The 18,200-nt window shown below is 33.6% G+C and overlaps 1 protein-coding gene and 1 long non-coding RNA gene across 2 annotated transcripts in view; one reads left to right on the top strand and one right to left on the bottom strand.

Moving 5' to 3' along the window:
* LOC139090934 (uncharacterized) overlaps window positions 1-3,647 on the bottom strand; it is a 45,144-nt gene extending 41,497 nt beyond the window's left edge. Inside the window, exon 1 of the long non-coding RNA XR_011544470.1 lies at window positions 3,556-3,647. This is a non-coding gene — a long non-coding RNA (uncharacterized lncRNA). The remainder of the gene's footprint in view (window positions 1-3,555) is intronic.
* Window positions 3,648-4,109: 462 nt separating this feature from the next.
* Window positions 4,110-16,221, top strand: LOC139091125 (P protein-like). Its single transcript, XM_070641068.1, has 12 exons — window positions 4,110-4,605; window positions 5,701-5,749; window positions 5,806-6,128; window positions 6,462-6,521; window positions 7,886-8,814; window positions 9,820-10,023; window positions 10,115-10,339; window positions 10,818-10,995; window positions 12,690-12,865; window positions 12,944-13,078; window positions 13,845-14,632; window positions 14,808-16,221. Exons 3-12 carry the CDS (start codon window positions 5,951-5,953, stop codon window positions 14,875-14,877), a joined length of 2,943 nt encoding a protein of 980 aa, XP_070497169.1. The 5' UTR covers window positions 4,110-4,605; window positions 5,701-5,749; window positions 5,806-5,950; the 3' UTR covers window positions 14,878-16,221.
* The last annotated feature ends 1,979 nt before the right edge of the window (window positions 16,222-18,200 follow it).

The following is an 18,200-nucleotide window of genomic DNA, read 5'->3' as shown; positions in this document are numbered from 1 at the left end:
TTTTATTTTTTGGTATTTGCAATGAAATTGCAATAAATATTAAAATATGATGAATATATTTCTTATACATTGAATTATTGTACTGTGTGTTTGAATACAAAAAACTTAAGAAAAATTGTAAATAAATAAAATGAAATTCTACAAAAACGAATAAAAATCAAATAAAAAACAAAAAAATGTTTTGGAGTTTGAATGCCTTTCAAAAACAGATGGCTGTGTCTCTATGTTGATAATAAATACAATTTTTAGTGTATGATTATGTACAATAGCCCTTTAGATAAAAACATTTTTTTGCATGTCATTGCACGTAAACAACACATTTATCATAGCCTTCAGTACCTTTAGCATAGTTAATATATCATATTGTTGCTATTCAATTCAATTGCTTTTAGTGCATTTATGTACATATGCTTGAAGTATAAGAGCTTGAAGTAGAGGTGTAGCTAGGTTAGAAGGGTGTCTGATGTGGTCATTGTAATAGAATCCAGGGTCCAGGGTCAGACATTGTTGCGGTGTGGTCCAAAATGTTTTGGGACACCACCAGGCTACGACACCCCTTAGCCGATACCCCACACTACATACACATGGCATTTCCAACGTTTTGAGCTTTTTCACAATTTTTACAATTTTTCCATGTAATTAAATCTTAAAAATACGATTTCTACGATAATACCTCACCCTTGACTAGTCCTGACTCATACAGAATGACACAAAACAAATTGCACCCCAAACCCACCTCTAACTACATCTTCAACTTCCCTACCACTGCTTGTGCTAATGAAATTTTAATTATTCAACGTGTTCCTTGCATGAAATCTACTTCTCCGACTAGTTATAATTTTCACATTTATTATGTCAAAAGCAGAAGCTGAGAAATAAGTTTTTTCTTGAGCACATCACATCACACTAACATATTTTCATATTATGTAACTTTTACATGAAGCAGTTTGTTGAGCAGAACTTGAGATTTTGATATAATTTTTCATTTAATATTATTAAATTCTCAATTTGTTTCAAGACAACATGTGGAGGGTAAAAGCATTAAGATGAAAATTTACACTGATTCCTTTTACTGGAGGGAGAACAACTTGTTACATTTTATGGTTTTCGCTTTTCAAAGATGAGTTCATTATTTTCGTGTTTTTAACTGAATCACTGGCTCAACATGTGTCAATGAAGCTCAAGTGAATGGGGGGTTTGGAGTCGTGTTTAAGTGACTTTAATGGAGATTTAGCATTTTAGGGGAGAAATAATGTGAGGGTGCTTGGGTCAATAAAATGAATCCAAGTTAAGGATTCTCGAGGACGAGACCAAGACTTCCCAGTTTCGGTCTCAATTCCGGTCTCAGTTCCGATCTCCGTTCCGGTCTAGGTTCCGGCTCCAGTTTCGGTTCCGGCTCCGGTCTCGGTTCCGGCTTCGATTTCGGTTCCGACTCCGGTCTCGGTCCCGGCTCCGGTCTCGGTTCCGGCTCCTGTCTCGGTTCTGGCTCCGATCTCGGTTCCGACTCCGGTCTCGGTTCCGACTCCGGTCTCGGTTCCGACTCCGGTCTCGGTTCCGGCTCCTGTCTCGGTTCTGGCTCCGATCTCGGTTCCGGTCTCATTTTCGGCTCCGATCTCAGTTCCGGCGCCTGTTTCGGTTCCTGCGCCTGTTTCGGTTCCGGTGCCTGTTTCGGTTCCGGTTCCGGTCTCGGTCTTGGTTTCTATTCCGGTTTTGGTCTCGATTCCAGTTTTGATCTTGGTCTCAAAAAGTCATCGTGCAACCGTAATCCAAATATCGTAAAATCGTTGAGTACTAGTAGATACTTCAAGTCAGACATATGACCTACCCCAATTCAAAATATTGAATCTCAACAGTCTATTAATGCCTAATCCCTGAATTCAGATCGAACAATTCAATGACTTTCAACAACAGATCCATCGATGATTTAATGATTTAAAGCGGTACTTAATTCAATAATGTTCATTCAGATCATAATAATGTGGCAACACGTGCTGACAAAAATAAATAAATTGGCATTTCCGACATAATTTCTTCTTGGGCATTTCTAAAATCGACATTTTAAAAATTTTTAGAATGTTTGAAAACTTTGAGTCATTCAATTTTGAAGTTATGAATGAATAACTACTTAATGTCATACTTAAAGCTATAACTTGAACATTTATATTACATAAAAACATTAATCATAAGTTTTATGCTGAAGATCCATAATCTATTCAATAATTTTCCTCAACCAACAAGAATGAACGACTAAATACACAATTCAGATCATTAATCAAAGTTATGATAATCATTCAGTGGTCGAAGATTAAGCAGTAACAGGTTCTCATAAGTTTCATGTTTTATATCAAGTATACTAGTTGAGTTTGTTTAGATTTTGCCATATGTCCAATCATTTATCACTAACATTGAGTCATAGAATCCAAATTACTTTTCCATTGACTCGAGAATGAACTCCGAGATATTCTCAAACTGATAAACTTTGGATCTTAAAACAGTGTTTTTTGTCGACATATTTGAAGTTGTTTATAGATGATGTCGATCTTTTTTAGGGGCTGGAATGTTCACTAAAAGGAGAATTTGTAATGAGCACACAGAAGATGACGATTAGACTTGAAAATAGGGATCGTTCACTTATTACGTTTAAGGGGGAGGGAGGAGGGAAGAGTGGGGAGCTCTGGTCCAGTTCCAGATGTTGAGATAGCCTAGGATGGGGGAAGAATGTCAAGATTACCTGTCCTGTATCATTTTTTGATAGACATCACTTATGAACAAACCCCTTTACCGAAATTCAAGAATTTCAACAAGTTTCACATGAACAGATTGGCAAGTGTGTTATCAGATTACTAAGTCTCTTTCATCTCTTTATGCTTAGCATGTACAACTGTGCCAATATGCAAAAAAAAATAATATCTTTAATATTCCTACTTTCACCGGCTATTTTTGGAGACTATATTTTTTGTGGGATAATACAAATGAATAATTATTTGTTTTGATTCGCGAGTGTAAAAAGAGGATGCAGAGTTGGGAAGAAGGAGAATGTTATGTGGAGACTTAAATCGAATTTTTGGAAACAAAATCAGAGTCGACTTCAAAGTCTGGTTTTTGTCATAGGTGTGTAACTGGTCAGATTATTATTAATTTTTGATCAGTTTTGAGTAATTTGTTGAAGGGTTCTGCATCCTTTGTATCTATAGGACATCCTAACAGACACTAAGCATACCCATACTCCCCTATATGAACGTATACATGAGTATACTCAATCAATATAATTGAGCATACTCAGTTTTGTGATTATACTAATGAGCAAGCTCCTAGGCTGTTCGGGACAGTGCTATGTCTATTTACACAACTCATTCCACTACCTGAATGTCATAAGCCAACAACCTCTAATTAATCTTTATAACTAGATCACAAATTCAATTCATCCTCATTTCTCATAAAGAATGTTTTTGATTAAAGAATATTAAATTGACAAAATGACAAAAAGCTACGAATTAGCTTCATTTCTGTATCTTCACCCAATTTATATGTGAATACATCATCTTGTTTACTCACATGTTGTCAATAAATGCATCAATACGACACAACTACACAAAGTGCTGACATTCGTCCATCTGCATAAATTTCAATTTTGATGACACATTCAATGAATATTGACTGCCAAAATTTCACAATTTTTATGTCCCTAAAATAATAAAAAGTTTTATTGACTGCACAGACATTCAGGACATAAAAAAACTTAAAAAGAAAATTATAAAAAATATAAAAAAATTCATTAATTACTCACAAAAGTATTTAAGGATAATAAGCACCCAATTATAGGTTGTCACTGACTAGTTCATCCACACTGAATGTGCATGTAGCACAATTGAAGTGTAAAATATAATTCTGAGCGAGAAATTTCATGTTAAATATCTGAATATAAATATTTTTCTTCTTCCATCGCTTTTAAAATACAAAAAAAAATAATTTTTTTGGAGAGCAACGCCGTGAGAGAAAGATACAGATGCCATAGCCTGTACACTTTCAAGCATACAAGGCGCTTGTGAGATTGTTTTTGATTCCTAGAGTGATTTTTGTCTTCATGACTTTCAGTCTTTTGACTGAGATCAGTTCGAATGTAGCTAGACAATCTCTTTCGATAAAAAAAAGTATTTTTTTCGGTAGCATTCTTGCGTGGGTGAAAGAATCAGCAGTTTTATTATCATCAATTAAGTTTTGTGGAGAAAAAAAAAACATTCAAAATATTATGTACGCACGTGAACTAGATGTGCGACTAGATATAGACATAATTATAGTTTCCTCAATCGTGTAATTTCCTTTTGAACAAAAAATAATTAATTTCGGGATTTATGCCAAAAAAATATTTTACAATTTTATTTAATCGACGCCGACAAAATTATTGTTTTTGAATACTTTGATGTAAATGTAAATTGATTGTGAACGACCTTCAACAATAAAACCAGCCGATTGCAGTGAACATTTTTTCGCATTTCATTCTTTCCGTTTGTAACGCACACAAAAGAGAGAAATAAAGCTATCAAGAAGAAATTTATACATAAAAAATTTAAGAAAAAAAGTTTTGAAACTCAGTAATTAAAAAAAGTGAGAAAGGACGATGAAATTAGAGTTTTTTTCAAGTTTTTTTTAATATTATTTAAAGCAGTGTTGTTGATTTGATGTTTCTGTGGTCTGGACAAGTGCTTGAAGTCGACTTGAATTTTGTATGGAGTCGAGTCAACAATTCCAAAAAAAATCTGAGTCGACTTCAAGCTTTGATCTGGGACTTAAACCAACTGTCCAAAACAATGGTAAAGATATCCTTAATCACATGAGAAATCACATGGACCTCAAATATATTCTAAATTTAAACACAATTTTGAATTGGAGTAATTCAAACCTCAAGAGTAGAACAAACTGTATTAAGTTGACTGTATTAAGTCTAGCAATAAACTTGAAATAATATAGAAAATTCCGCAAATGTCGAGTTTATAACTAAAGATAAGTTCGATTAATTGCAGACTATAACACTCATTAATAAACTAAACAAACTTTTACACTTGAGATTGTCGCGAAAAATTATAGAAAAGAATTCTTTCCTGACTCAAGTGAGCGTTTCCAAGTTAACAAGCTTAGAAGACCCAAAAGAGACCTCAGCGCTCGAAGATGGTTCGAATTTTTAATAGAACTATGTCAATTTTTTTTATAAAAAATCGGAGTCGGTTTCGAATTCTACTTGGATATATGAGCGCGGTTAAGAAACGCGGTTAATGTAAATTAGGTGTCACTGAGATAAACACTTCCCGGTCTAAGATTCAAAATTGGTCGAGAAACACAAATTGTTTGGCAGTACACCGAAAGCTTGACTCAGATTTAGTGTGGAAAAGTCGAGTTCAAGCTCTGAATACACCTAAAGATTTTGGACAGGGTTTGATTCATGTATCGCGAATCAAACAAATGAAGAGCTTTGTTCTAGTAACCTTAAAACCACAACATATTCATTCTTGTTATTCAAACATCATGTCCAGCCAAAACATTTAACAAAACAACACTGAATTGAATATTAGAAAAAATTTGAAATAAATTATTAATGTACAACCTTAATACAGAACATTTTTTACGGTTTTGACGAGTAAATACGATAAATTTATGAGAAATATGACATTTTTTAAAATAGAAAAACTTTTTCCTATTCATTAGTTTTCCTCATCATTGAGAAAACTCAATTGAAATACATTTTAAATACCAAGTAAGTAAATAAAGAAAAAAGAAAAAAAAAACTTTTTTCATTCCACAAACAAAAAGAGCGAATGAAATTCTTTATTTTTTTCATTAAGTGAGCACTTTGAAATTCCTATAAAATAAATCAACCTTCATTATTCGAGTAGAAAAATCAGTGAACTGAAATTTGTAAGAATAATATAAACACACCAAAAAGAAAATAAGAATCATGGGACTTTTCAAAAGAAAACAAATTGACCCCACAACATCATCTACAGCCACTACAACTACACATGCTACACATGATGATACTGAAAAAAGAAGTCGCAAAAAATCTGTATTAAATTATGTTTTTCCTAAAAGTAGGGTGAGTGAGGCAACTCTGCAAGTTTTCCGTCAATTACCAGGTAAGATCCACATTAGAATTTAAAGTTGGTTTAGATTTTGTATGAAAAAGTTGACACTACTAGTCACAGCTTCATACAAAAGTTGAATCGACTTTGAGCTTTCATCCACACTATATGAATAGCCAGAGCTCGAAGTCGACTCGAATTTTGTATGGAAAAGTTGAATTGAATCGTCTCGACTTCATTCAAAATACAAGTTGATTTCAAACTGAGTGAATAGCTATTTATGTTCTTCTTACGTTCCAATTGAGCAATTATCTCAACTTAAATACTTCATTAATACATATTCAGTTATTTTAATTTCGTCTTGTTGTTTTCTGGTCTTTGTTACAGGTGAAATTCGACATGATCCGTCTATGATAAATTTTCAAAGAGAAGCAGAGCGATGGAACGGTAAGCGACATTTATAAATAATTTTCTTATGTTTTGTTTGGATTTTTAAGACGGGGTTGGGAACTTTTGAGTTTAGTTTATTATTCTGTACTTAAAATTGTGGCCATAGTCAATTTTCCCCTTAGCTTATGGTTTCAAAAATTATAAATTGAATTGTGTAAAAGAACTATATTCACAGTGTACCCTAAGGGACTAAAAGACCGATTTTAGGTATTGTAGTGGCACATCTGTTCCATTATGTAATGTAGGCAGTATAGGGGTATTCCATTACTAAACATTCAACTTTTATGACTGATCAGGGACGTATCTAAGCAGGCGGTAAGGTCTCGGATGTCAACATCACACTTCATCCATGTCTTGTTGGACAAAATTCTCCAATTTATTAGAATTTTCGAGGCAAAAATTTGAAATCCTCGGGGTAGCCCGATGATAAATGACTATCCCGGTTTCAAAATTTTCAAAATTTAACTAATCACGGAAGTAATTGTCTATTTTTTTATGAACAACAATTTGAATTAATTCAATACTTTACAATTTAGCACTTGACTTCATGTAAAATATTACATTTTTATGTCATAAAATGTCATCAATTTCCCAAGCAGATTCCCATTACATTCTCAATGTTGATGACAAATTCCTTTAAAATTCAATTACATAGTTGCATTTGGCGGTATTCCATATTGAATTGATGTCAGAGAGATTCTTAAAACTTGATCCTCATTAAACTACGTCAAATCCAATCTCATTGCCACTCATTGCAATTTTTCCATAACATTTAAAAATTGTTTAAAGTCAATAAATCTCTTATTAGTCTGCCAAATGTCGACTCAATGTCTAGATAATTTTTTATATTTATATTTTGATGCATGAAAATGCTATTTATAATTCTTTGAATTTTCTTCTCGCTTTTCTTAATGACTTTTCATTCTGTGCGAAACTTTATTTATCACAGCTGATGCATGTTGGGGTTATTCACTTATGATGTTGAATATTTTGGTGATATCAAGCTTAAATATCCTATTTTGGGGATTTTACGTCAATGGTTGACGTCATTCACGAATAATCCCCACATCAACTGAAAAAAATCCCCCAAAAACACAAAAAGCCTCAATTTGAGCATACAACAATATTATTGTACGCATATGATTCTCAATAGAAGAGAAAAGAAGCATGTAGGAGATTAAGTGTGAAAGAGAATCATATATTTCATACCAATTGGCCTTTTGTGTCTTAATTTGACACATCAAATGTTCCATTTTATTCCACAATTTACACAATTTCGATTGTCAACTGAATTAATTTGATTATCATTTCTTATTATTCATTCTATCTAACACAAACTGACACATTTGATGATATTACAGCTGAACACGCAGATTCGACATCGGGACGCTCGGTGAAGTTTCATGATGAAATCGAAATGACAGACAATAAGCCAAAAATGCATGTAAAATATGAAGATTACAGACATTCAGATGATGAATCTGATGATGCGCAATTTATTACGATTAAAGTGACAAATATTGACAGTCATCCAGTAGACGATGATGCTGAACGAACCGACTGTTCACTCACAGAAATCGATGATTTAAAACCCAGTCCTACAACTCATAAGAAAACTGTATCAATAGCTGATTCACCACCAACATCAGCTGCTGATCATCATGAACACTTCTCAAGTCATCATCCAAAAGTTGAGAGTCCATTCCATGAATTTGGAAAAATATTTTTCCTCGTATTTATCTGGATTTTAATGACATTATTTCTTATGTCAACACCGGAAAAGAAGATCGAAAGACGACAACTTGTTATTCCAGTCGATGAACCAAAATTCTATAATTTACCACGATTACCAAACGGAACACTTATGTCAATAACAATTCAAGCTCCATTTTTACCAAATCAAAGAGAATTTACGAGTAGATGGAAAAATCGGAGTGTTGAAGATCCGCGACAACGTGACAATTCACTTACCATATTTTTACGTACTGATTCCGATAAAATCCTCACACCAAATAAGACATTTTACCTTTATAAGCCCGGCGAAATTGATTCGGTGAATGCAACAAATATTGAATTTACATTTGACATTACGGAAGATAATCTTGAAGATTTGCATGATGATGACATTATACAGGCAGTTATAGTCAGCAACTTTTCGAAATCATCAAAAGACGAGAAACAGGAAGTTCCAATTATGTTTAGTGTCGACTTTACACCAATCAATAAACAAATTGGCGTGCTTTTTGCAACGTTTACACTTATTCTGCTTTATGTCTCTATCATCTGGGAGGTGAGTTAATTTTTGTGTGATTTTGCAGAGTTGGCTTTGTGACTACTAAGTTGTCATCTAGATGATGTCATTGAACTCCTGGTGAGGCAGTTTATTTTAAAGTTCTCAGCATGAATGTTGTATGAGAGTGTCTACCACATGGAGTTTTGACAATTTTTGGCAATTACCAGAGAAAATCATGATTATTCCAGACTATGTAAATCTGTTTGACTTGATGTGACTAAATGTTATCTCGAGCAGCATAATGAGAAAAGCAGCATTTTCAGCGTAAAAGGGTCGAAATTAGCCTTTATGGTGCTGTCGGGACAGTTTCGCATTCTGCCGGTGTCGTAGCTTAAACGGTGTCGTAGCGAACACGGTGTTCTAGCCAGCACGGTGTGCTGTTCGGGTTCGATTCTTATTTGTGACAATTTTCAAAATGCCACGAGATTTTTCTTAACACTGTCTGTATCTCGTGCTTTTTAAATTAGTTGCACACTTCAGGGCTCTTTATCATCCTAAGGCTTCACCATGCCATTCCTCAATATCCCAACCCAAAGGCTTCATTATACCATACCCCTTAATAACTTCAGCATGAGTATTTTATAGTAAATACGAAAACCTTGCAGCAAAATATTTGCAATACGATGCTTTAATTAACTTCCATATGGTAGCACTAAAATACCGTAGCGTAAAATGAAAATTGGACCTTTTCCAAAAATGAACTTTTAAGAGTCCTCGCCGCAATCCTTTTAAAGTATATAAAATAATAAAGTTTCACGATTTACAACCCGACATTGTTTTTATTCATCCGTACATTTCGATGATTTGATGATTTTCGGAGAAGGTTCGAAAATGTTTAAAATTTATTTTTGTTCATTTAGTGAGCTATGAATCTTAAAAGAATAGCCCCTTACAGAAGTGCTAAAAGCCCTTTAAGAACAGATACAAAGGATGGAATAATCAAAAGCCTTCATGAATATTTTAAGTGCCCTTTTCTACTGAATTCTCTTTTTAAATCAACAGATTGTCCACAGGACATTTGCAGCAATGATTGCCAGCACTTTATCACTAGCATTACTTGCTGCTCTTAATGATCGTCCGACACATGAAGAAATTATGGGATGGATTGATGTTGAAACAATTCTTTTATTATTCGCAATGATGATACTTGTTGCAATCCTCACTGAAACAGGTGTATTCGACCATCTTGCGGTATATGCTTACAGGGTAAATATATCCTCTTTATACAATCCGATTTAGATTATTTTACCTCAAGATATTTCCTCAAATACCTTTTTCTTTTTGTACATAAATTTAGGTAACAAATGGACAAATTTGGCCTCTCATCCATTGCCTTTGCATTATAACTTCATTAATATCGATGCTTTTGGATAATGTAACAACTGTTCTTCTGATGGCTCCAATTACAATAACATTATGTGAAGATATGGATCTTAATCCGGTTCCAATTTTAATGGCAATTGTTATACATGCAAATATTGGAGGATGTGCTACACCAATTGGAGATCCACCAAATATTATAGTAAGTAAATGTTTATTTTAAGTTTGAGGAATAGGAGGGGAATAGGAGGGGTATAGTTGGGGAATAGGAAGGAAAGGAGGGATAGGAGGGATAGGAGGGATAGGAGGGATAGGAGGGATAGGAGGGATAGGAGGGATAGGAGGGATAGGAGGGATAGGAGGGATAGAAGGATTTATACAACTTTCATACTCATTTTAAATTCCAAATTTCCGTTAATGAGTCAAAGCATTAAAAACAATTCATAAATTCCTTCCTTAATTGTTTCAAAGCTAAGAAGTTAATTGTTCGTGAGGAAAGGCTCTTAATTTTGATAAATTAGCATAATCACGAATAAGGCAGACCATAAAAAATTGCGATTCTGAACTTTGTGTTTTCAATTTTTTATGTCTGCAAAAAAATTCTTTTCTTTGCTACTTTTTGACCCTCAAAATCTTCATTACTTTAATAAAATTTCATTCCTTTCTTTTTTTCATTTCAGAGTATGAAATTCTTTTCATGTAAGATGAATAATTCATGTCATAAATTTATTTTTTGTTCTTTTTTCTCTTCCTTCTTTTTGATGAATTTTCATCGCAGTGTAAGTAACCTCAAAGGAAATTTCATACTCGAGCATACTTTTTTCATAATTCTTTATTACTCTAATATATCTTTACAGTGTGAGTACATCCATATTCAAGATGAACGTGTATAAGTATCAGCAAATTAACACAATTAAACTCAATTAACTCTTTTAATTCATCATATGATAAACTTTAAAACTAATTGATATCACTTTGTCATGTTAATTTGACCATTTAAGGTTTTGTGGGGTGTTCTCGGAAGGCACTGGAAATGATGATGATACTTTTTTCTCATTTCTCATTATTTAATCATTAAATTGATTTTATTTATAGACAGTTGGGTCAGGATGTGTTTTTTGGGTCTTATTAAGGAAGTGCAAAAACCTCTGGGATAGAGTTTTGTAGAAAAATTTGTGCAAACATCCCTAAAGCTTTCTATTGATATAATAGAATTATGTCCTTCCTAGAAAAGTATCTAACTCCATACCTGGACGTGCATTTTATGTTCATCCTTTTACTTTCGATGTTTTGAAGATTAATGAATTATTGAATGAATTTACAATTTTTATTCCTGGGAGTTTTCAAGGTACTTTATTTTGAAAACTTTGTATATTACCGAGAATCCCTTGCCGAACGACAAAAATAAAGAAGGGTCCACCATGGAGCTTTTTAGGCTCTGCTAAAGCTCTTTTATTAGCATCAAATCGAAGCAGCTCCTTTTGACATCCATGCGGATGCATATGGCTCTGTAAGAACACCCTTTCATGGAGCTTTTAAAGCTCCGTTTAAGTCCTTTTATCAAGATCAAATGGACTAAATTTGACAGGGTGGCCAGAGAATTTTCACAAAGTATCAGGACACTTTTGGAAAAAAAAGCCGTAGCCTTCTTCATTTATGTCACTCGGTTTTGAATTATGTAAAAAAAATTCATAATCTTGTGAGTTTATTCCATTCAATGCAGTGATTGATTGAGAATATTAATCAAAAAAGGATTAGCGAAAGTTTGAGCTTTTCCAAGAAAATATTGCAATTAGGAAAAGTAGGAAGAAAAGTTAAAGAATTTACAGGCACAATTTTTATCACAATTTTCATCGAAAATTTTGAATTTGATTAATTTAATGTCAATGATTTGCTTAAAATTCTAAAAGCTTTTTTTAATTCAGGAAATTACTTTAGACTTGAAGCTATAGAAGGTAGAAAATATTACGTGGCATTAAAACAGCGTTCTGAGAATTAATTTTTCACATAATTAGCATTATTATTTAAAATTTCTGTTCTTTTATACTTCAATTTTTGGAATATAAAATCAATAATACACGAAAAATTAGGGTTGAATGCTTTTTGTGTCCTCAATTCCTAAATAGTTTCCTAGAACCAAACTCAAACTAGAATTTTTGAAAATTCTCAGATACTTGAAACTAACTTAAATAGACAAGGAATAGCACAAAATTGAAAATGCTCAATTATTCACTAGAAAGTACAAAGTTTCTTTTATGGCACTATGACGGGTACTTTTGACTCATTTTTGAGGCAAGAAATGGGATTCGCCACATTGTGCCGATCAGGTTTACTCATGAGTACACTAATTTAGATAAAAATGCTCATTGACTGTTAGGGACGAATATATTTAAATCCTGTAAAGCTTCTTTAAAAGATGCTCAATAAAATCCTAACATAAGTAGCTTCAAAAAGTGAATAATTTAAAGTCTAACAACACAAGCTTTTGTAAGCATCGCTAAGAACATTCCTCATAGGAGTAACATGACATCTGCTTCAGCTGTGAACACGAGCAACTAAATCCACGAAGAAGTCATGCCAAAACTTTCTTAAAGAAAAATTCTTACATATTTTAAGACTCCTGCTCTACATGAAGCACTTCCATAACTCGACTATTTTTCATCACATATTAACTTTAAATAATTTATCATCTTTTTTTCAGACAACAAATCCCGTTTTATTAGGTCAAGTAAGTATAAAATAAAAAATCTCAGCTAAATTATTCCATTACTTAATGTAATTCACACATGATAAATTTTTTCATTAGGGAGTGAATTTCTTGAATTTTACACTTCACATGTTAGTTGGCACTGTTATTATTACAATTACAACAAATATACATCTGCGCTTTATCTACAACAACATCAACATTCTATTTATTCATGAGCCGAAGGATGTTAAAGTAAGTTAAAGGCAATGTGTTGACACTTGGGATTGAAAAATTCTGAATTATTTGGAAATTCTGAATTGGTTTGAAGGGATGGACCTTATGATGGATGATGAAATGGAGAAAAATGATATCAGTGGTCTAAATAGTAGAGTGTTGGCCTTACGTGCCAAAGGTCTTGGGTTCAATCCTAGGTCATGGCTAATTTTTAAAAGCTTTTTTTCTATATTCCGTTCTAATTGAAAAGCTCGGTTCATGTGTTGGGTGAAGTTTTGAGGCATTTGGTACGAATTGTCAATGGGTACATTTCAGGGAACATTAGGTTTTATGACGTGTTCGTGTCCTTGTAAAGTGCTGAGATTGCAAGTGATTCGAATTCAACTGTAATCTCTAGGTCTAAAAGGTGTGGTAATTACTTTGCTTACTTTCATGGCTAAGCCGTACGAGGGCCCACTGTAGTGCATAGGGAAAGGGTGTGGTACAATAGTCATTCACCACCACAGTGTCTCCATGTCATAAGACTTGAACCCCTCATCAGAGCCCTTTTTCTTCTTCCTTTCTATAGCGTTTGCTTATAGAGAATAAGAGAGTGATGCCCAAATCATCAAATTCCCATAATTCCCTCAAAAATAAATCTCCAAGTGTCAACACCTTGACTCCGCAACGTATATAATGCAATATCATTAACGCGAAATAAATGAATTTATCATCTTCTTTTATTGCTGCTTTTTTATCACGGAAAAACCATATAAATGAAAATATTTATGTACATGTACATTAGATGCTTAAGAAGAACATACTGACATGGGAAAGAGCATTACGCAACTCGATATCACCATTTAGCAAGGATGCTGACTTGGTGAGACAAACTCTCGTGAAAAAGATTAAGGGTCTGCGACAGGAGTTGAAAAGAAAAATGTCAAAAGGTGTTGTGGAAACGACACGTTATCGCTCAACCCTTGAGGAAATGGAGAAGGCATATCCAATAAGAAAGAAAGGATTATTAATAAAGGCAGGAATTGCTTTAATATTCATCTTGGTGCTATTTTTTGTTCAATCAATTCCCGAAATTCATCGATTATCATTAGGATGGTCAGCACTTATTGGAATTCTATTTCTATTGATTATTAGTAATCGTGATGATATGGAAGCAATATTACATCGCGTTGAATGGCCAACATTACTTTTCTTTGCCGCAATGTTTGTCCTTATGGAAGCAGTCGAACGTATGGGATTCATCGCATGGATTGGATCAGGAACTGAGAGCTTAATTAAGGGCGTATCCAAAGATTATCGTCTAGCTGTAGCAATAATCATTATTTTATGGGTATCAGCATTAACATCAGCCTTCGTCGAGTCATTACCCGTGACACAAATGATGGTCAAAATTGTGATATCATTAGCTGCTAATCCGAAACTTGGATTGCCTTTACATCCCCTCGTATGGGCGATGGCGTTTGGCCCGGCATTGGGTGGCAATGGGACATTAGTTGGAGCATCTGCTAATATTATTTGTGCTGGTATTGCGGAACAGCATGGATATCGAATGACATTTATGGACTTTTTGAAGTAAGTTGGGGGTTTTGGGGGAGTTGTTCACAAATGACGTCTTCATCACTTTCTGGATGGAAAATTTACTGGTTGAGTTTTTGACCAGAAAAATGTTAGGCGTCATTCGTGAATGACTCCCTTGTATTTCAAAATCTCTTCAAACTTATTTAATTCCTTTTGTCACTTTCCACAGATTTGGCTTTCCAATAATGCTGACAACAGTGCTCTTCACAAACCTTTACATATTTTTATTCACATTATAAAAGAATTCCTAAATAATAATTTTAATAATTAGTAAAGTAAAGCAATTTAATAGTTTAATGATGATGTAAGTCAAGAACTAAGTTTCTATATGGTAATTATGTCAAAAAAATATTTAATCGGAAGGCGTCCTTGAGTGAAATTTCCTGATGTTTAAAATATAATTTTCTTGATAAATTTTGATGAAAATTGCTTCTGGCAAGCTGATTTTCCTGCTGTTTATGAGAGTATTGTTTAGAATTGTTAAGCATTGCCGTGTAGGAAAATTTAGAGTTTGTTTTAAATCAGTGCTGTCCAAGCTTATTTGAATCTTGGCACATCATGATGGTAAGACATGACCAAAACCGCATACTGTCCATGGACTTTTCGAAAATATCAGTAGCAGCCCATTAGCGGGCCTATTAGTGGGCGGTCCTCATGAGTAGGTCCAGTAGTCATCAACCTCCATTAGTCGCCAACCCCCATTAGTCGTCATCCCCCATTAGTCGTCAACCCCTCTTAGTCGACGATCCCTAATAGTCGATGACCCCCATTAGTCGTCGACCCCGATTAGTTGACAACCCCAAGTAGTCGTCAACCCTCATTAGTCGTCAACCCCCAATAGTCGATAACCCTCATTAGTCAACTATCCATTAGTGGACCGCAACCCACAGTTTATACAGCACTGCTTTAAATAATAAAAATAAAAATTCTCATTTTATAACATAATTTTAAACGAGAAAATTTTGTAACTCGAGGGCAGCCAAGAACGAAGTAATTTGATACCATCAAAAGAAAAATAACAGAATATAACCGACGCGACGAGAACTTGATGGATGGGTTTTACGACAAGAAAAAATACAATAAAATAAAATTGACAGGAAAAATTTTTACAATTTGAAAATAAATTCAGCGGAAAACTTTTTATGAAGCACGACTGAGATTGTCCTCGATTTTTTCATGAAAAATTTATAAAGGCCTTCTTATTGAGCATATGATGAATAACCGGCGGACCAAAAAATAATAATGTTTAGCATTCCGAATTTCAATGATAAAGTGAAATATTTATCAGGTTCCTAAAAATCTGACATGTGTGACATTAGAACGTAGTCGTTATTTTACCCATTTCCATTCAAAATGCCATATAGAAACAGATTCTTGGAGATAATTATCGATGAATAATATAAAATAAAAATTATTTCATGTTGAATATGAATACAATAAGTATATTGAATTTAAGAAGCAATTCGAATGTTAATTATATAGTAAATATAGTCGATCAAAAAAAAACCAATTGGTGCACGCTCTGTCACAATAATCTCAAAAAAATTCTAATAAAAACGTCAATAAAGTCAATGCGAAATTAATGCAATTAGAGGTCAATGTCTTTTATTTTGATCTATATTGAAGTTTTCAGGAGATTCTTTTCAGAAGGTTGTTTGTCTTGCAGAGAGTTGCCTGCTTATTTTTAAGCATTATGATGGTGTTTAAGGTTTATATAGACGCATCACTGAGCATGGTTGTAGTACGTAAGTAAAATGTTACATGATCACCTGCTAATGTTACAGCTAAACAACGGATTAAACACTTTGAAATGCAGCTGATCGTATTTTACGCCGTAAAAATGAGTCGAAATCAGCCGTGACGGTACTTTCAGGACAATATGCGTGACGATATCATAGCTATGCTTTCCCGATATCGGGACCGGGATCAGGTTGAAAAAATATCCCGTCCAGGAAGACTTTCGGGACTGTGGAATCAAGAAAGCTTGTGCTTTTCGCAGAGCTTTTCGAGTTCGTGACTCTTAAAGATGTCCACATAAAGCATTGTTTGGACATCATTGCTTTCATCAAAGACATTTTAAAGAAACTTATACAACAGATCATTCATTTCAGTGCCCATTTTTCTATCAACAACCTACATTCTATTCTATTCAATTCCACAACTTTCTATGACAATCTATGAAAATCGAGATCATTTTGAATTTTGTATCCTCAAATGGTATTTTTGCACCCACTTAAATAACCATACAGTTCATAGATTCAAATGTTCTAGAAAAGTATTTTTAGAAAAGAAACAAAAAGATGCATTAAATTGGCTTTTAATGATTGCATGAATACACATATTCGAGTGCTTAACAAGAACAAAATCTGAGATATTGAGCTATATGAAGACAGCTCTGTCAGTGAATATGGACTCCTGTTGCTAAGTGAATAGACCGGTAAAATGAAACTTTCAAAAATTGTGAGGGTAAAGATTTGATTCCTTCTGAAGTCTCAATAATGTTTAAATATCCTACAATGATTAAATATCCTAAACATACTTACTTACTTATTTCGTTGGCTATACAGATCAATTGTGATTCATGGCCTCCCTCAAATGATGCCTAAATCTGGCTCTATCGCTGGCTTCTGTCTGACAATTACCAATACAAAACGCAATACTCTTTCTATCGAAAGCTTCCTTCTTCTAAGAGTTCTTTGATATTCCACGAGCTCTTTTATCATCTACAAGTCTTCAATAACATAATTCCTTTCTCAGCTTGTTGATCTCTCACAATAATCGCACGGAATTCAGCATTCCGACCAAAGTCCACAGCAACACCGACCCCATCTGGCGGAAACCGAGCGTAAATTATCGATTTTTCCTTAACGAGCACATTTTTCATTCTCAACTTCAATTTTCCAATTTCCACGCATGTCTTCGGGAAAAAAATATTCCACGAACAATTTTCGCATTTTCTACCAACCAAATACAACATTTTCCTGTCTCTCATATTCAGTTGCTCTGTGTAATGCGGATAGTCTAGAAGAAAATAAAAAGTAATATGAAGTTTATTTACACAAAACAATTTTTTTTCGTCTGGAAGCTCAACTGAAGGGAGCTATAAGTGAACTATAGATGAAATTGACACAAAATATCTTTAAATCTTTAATGAATCGATTGAAATAATTTATGTGATATAAATCAATTTTTTAAAATACCAAATATTGTCTTTCCTGTTAACGTGATAAAATATTTAAAAAGGAACACAGTGTATATGTGAGAAAATGACTAGTATCCGTGTGAAAAATGACTTTCTCTATGACAAATGCTTCTTTATACTCTTAAAAAATCGAATATGGAAAAAATATTCCTATAGAACATTCATACAGTCGCTTTAGTGAAATATGAAAAAGAAGTGAAGGTGTAAAGGCCATAAGGAAATTCTTTTGTGTCTGTGTGCATGAAGTGATGAGAGAAATAATTAAGATTATCGAAAAAAAAAAATAAGAATTTCAGATTGAGATTTTTTGTGTCTACAATCATCATAATAGACACGCTATCAGTTGCATTCGATGTTTTA

This window comes from Chironomus tepperi, unplaced genomic scaffold (assembly GCF_022539635.2).
Source record: "Chironomus tepperi strain 1889 unplaced genomic scaffold, CSIRO-AGI_Ctep_v1 contig_223, whole genome shotgun sequence".
Taxonomy (NCBI): Eukaryota; Metazoa; Arthropoda; class Insecta; order Diptera; family Chironomidae; genus Chironomus; species Chironomus tepperi.
The sequence above is the reverse complement of the archived record's forward strand: the minus strand, read 5'-3'. Positions and strand labels throughout refer to the sequence as shown.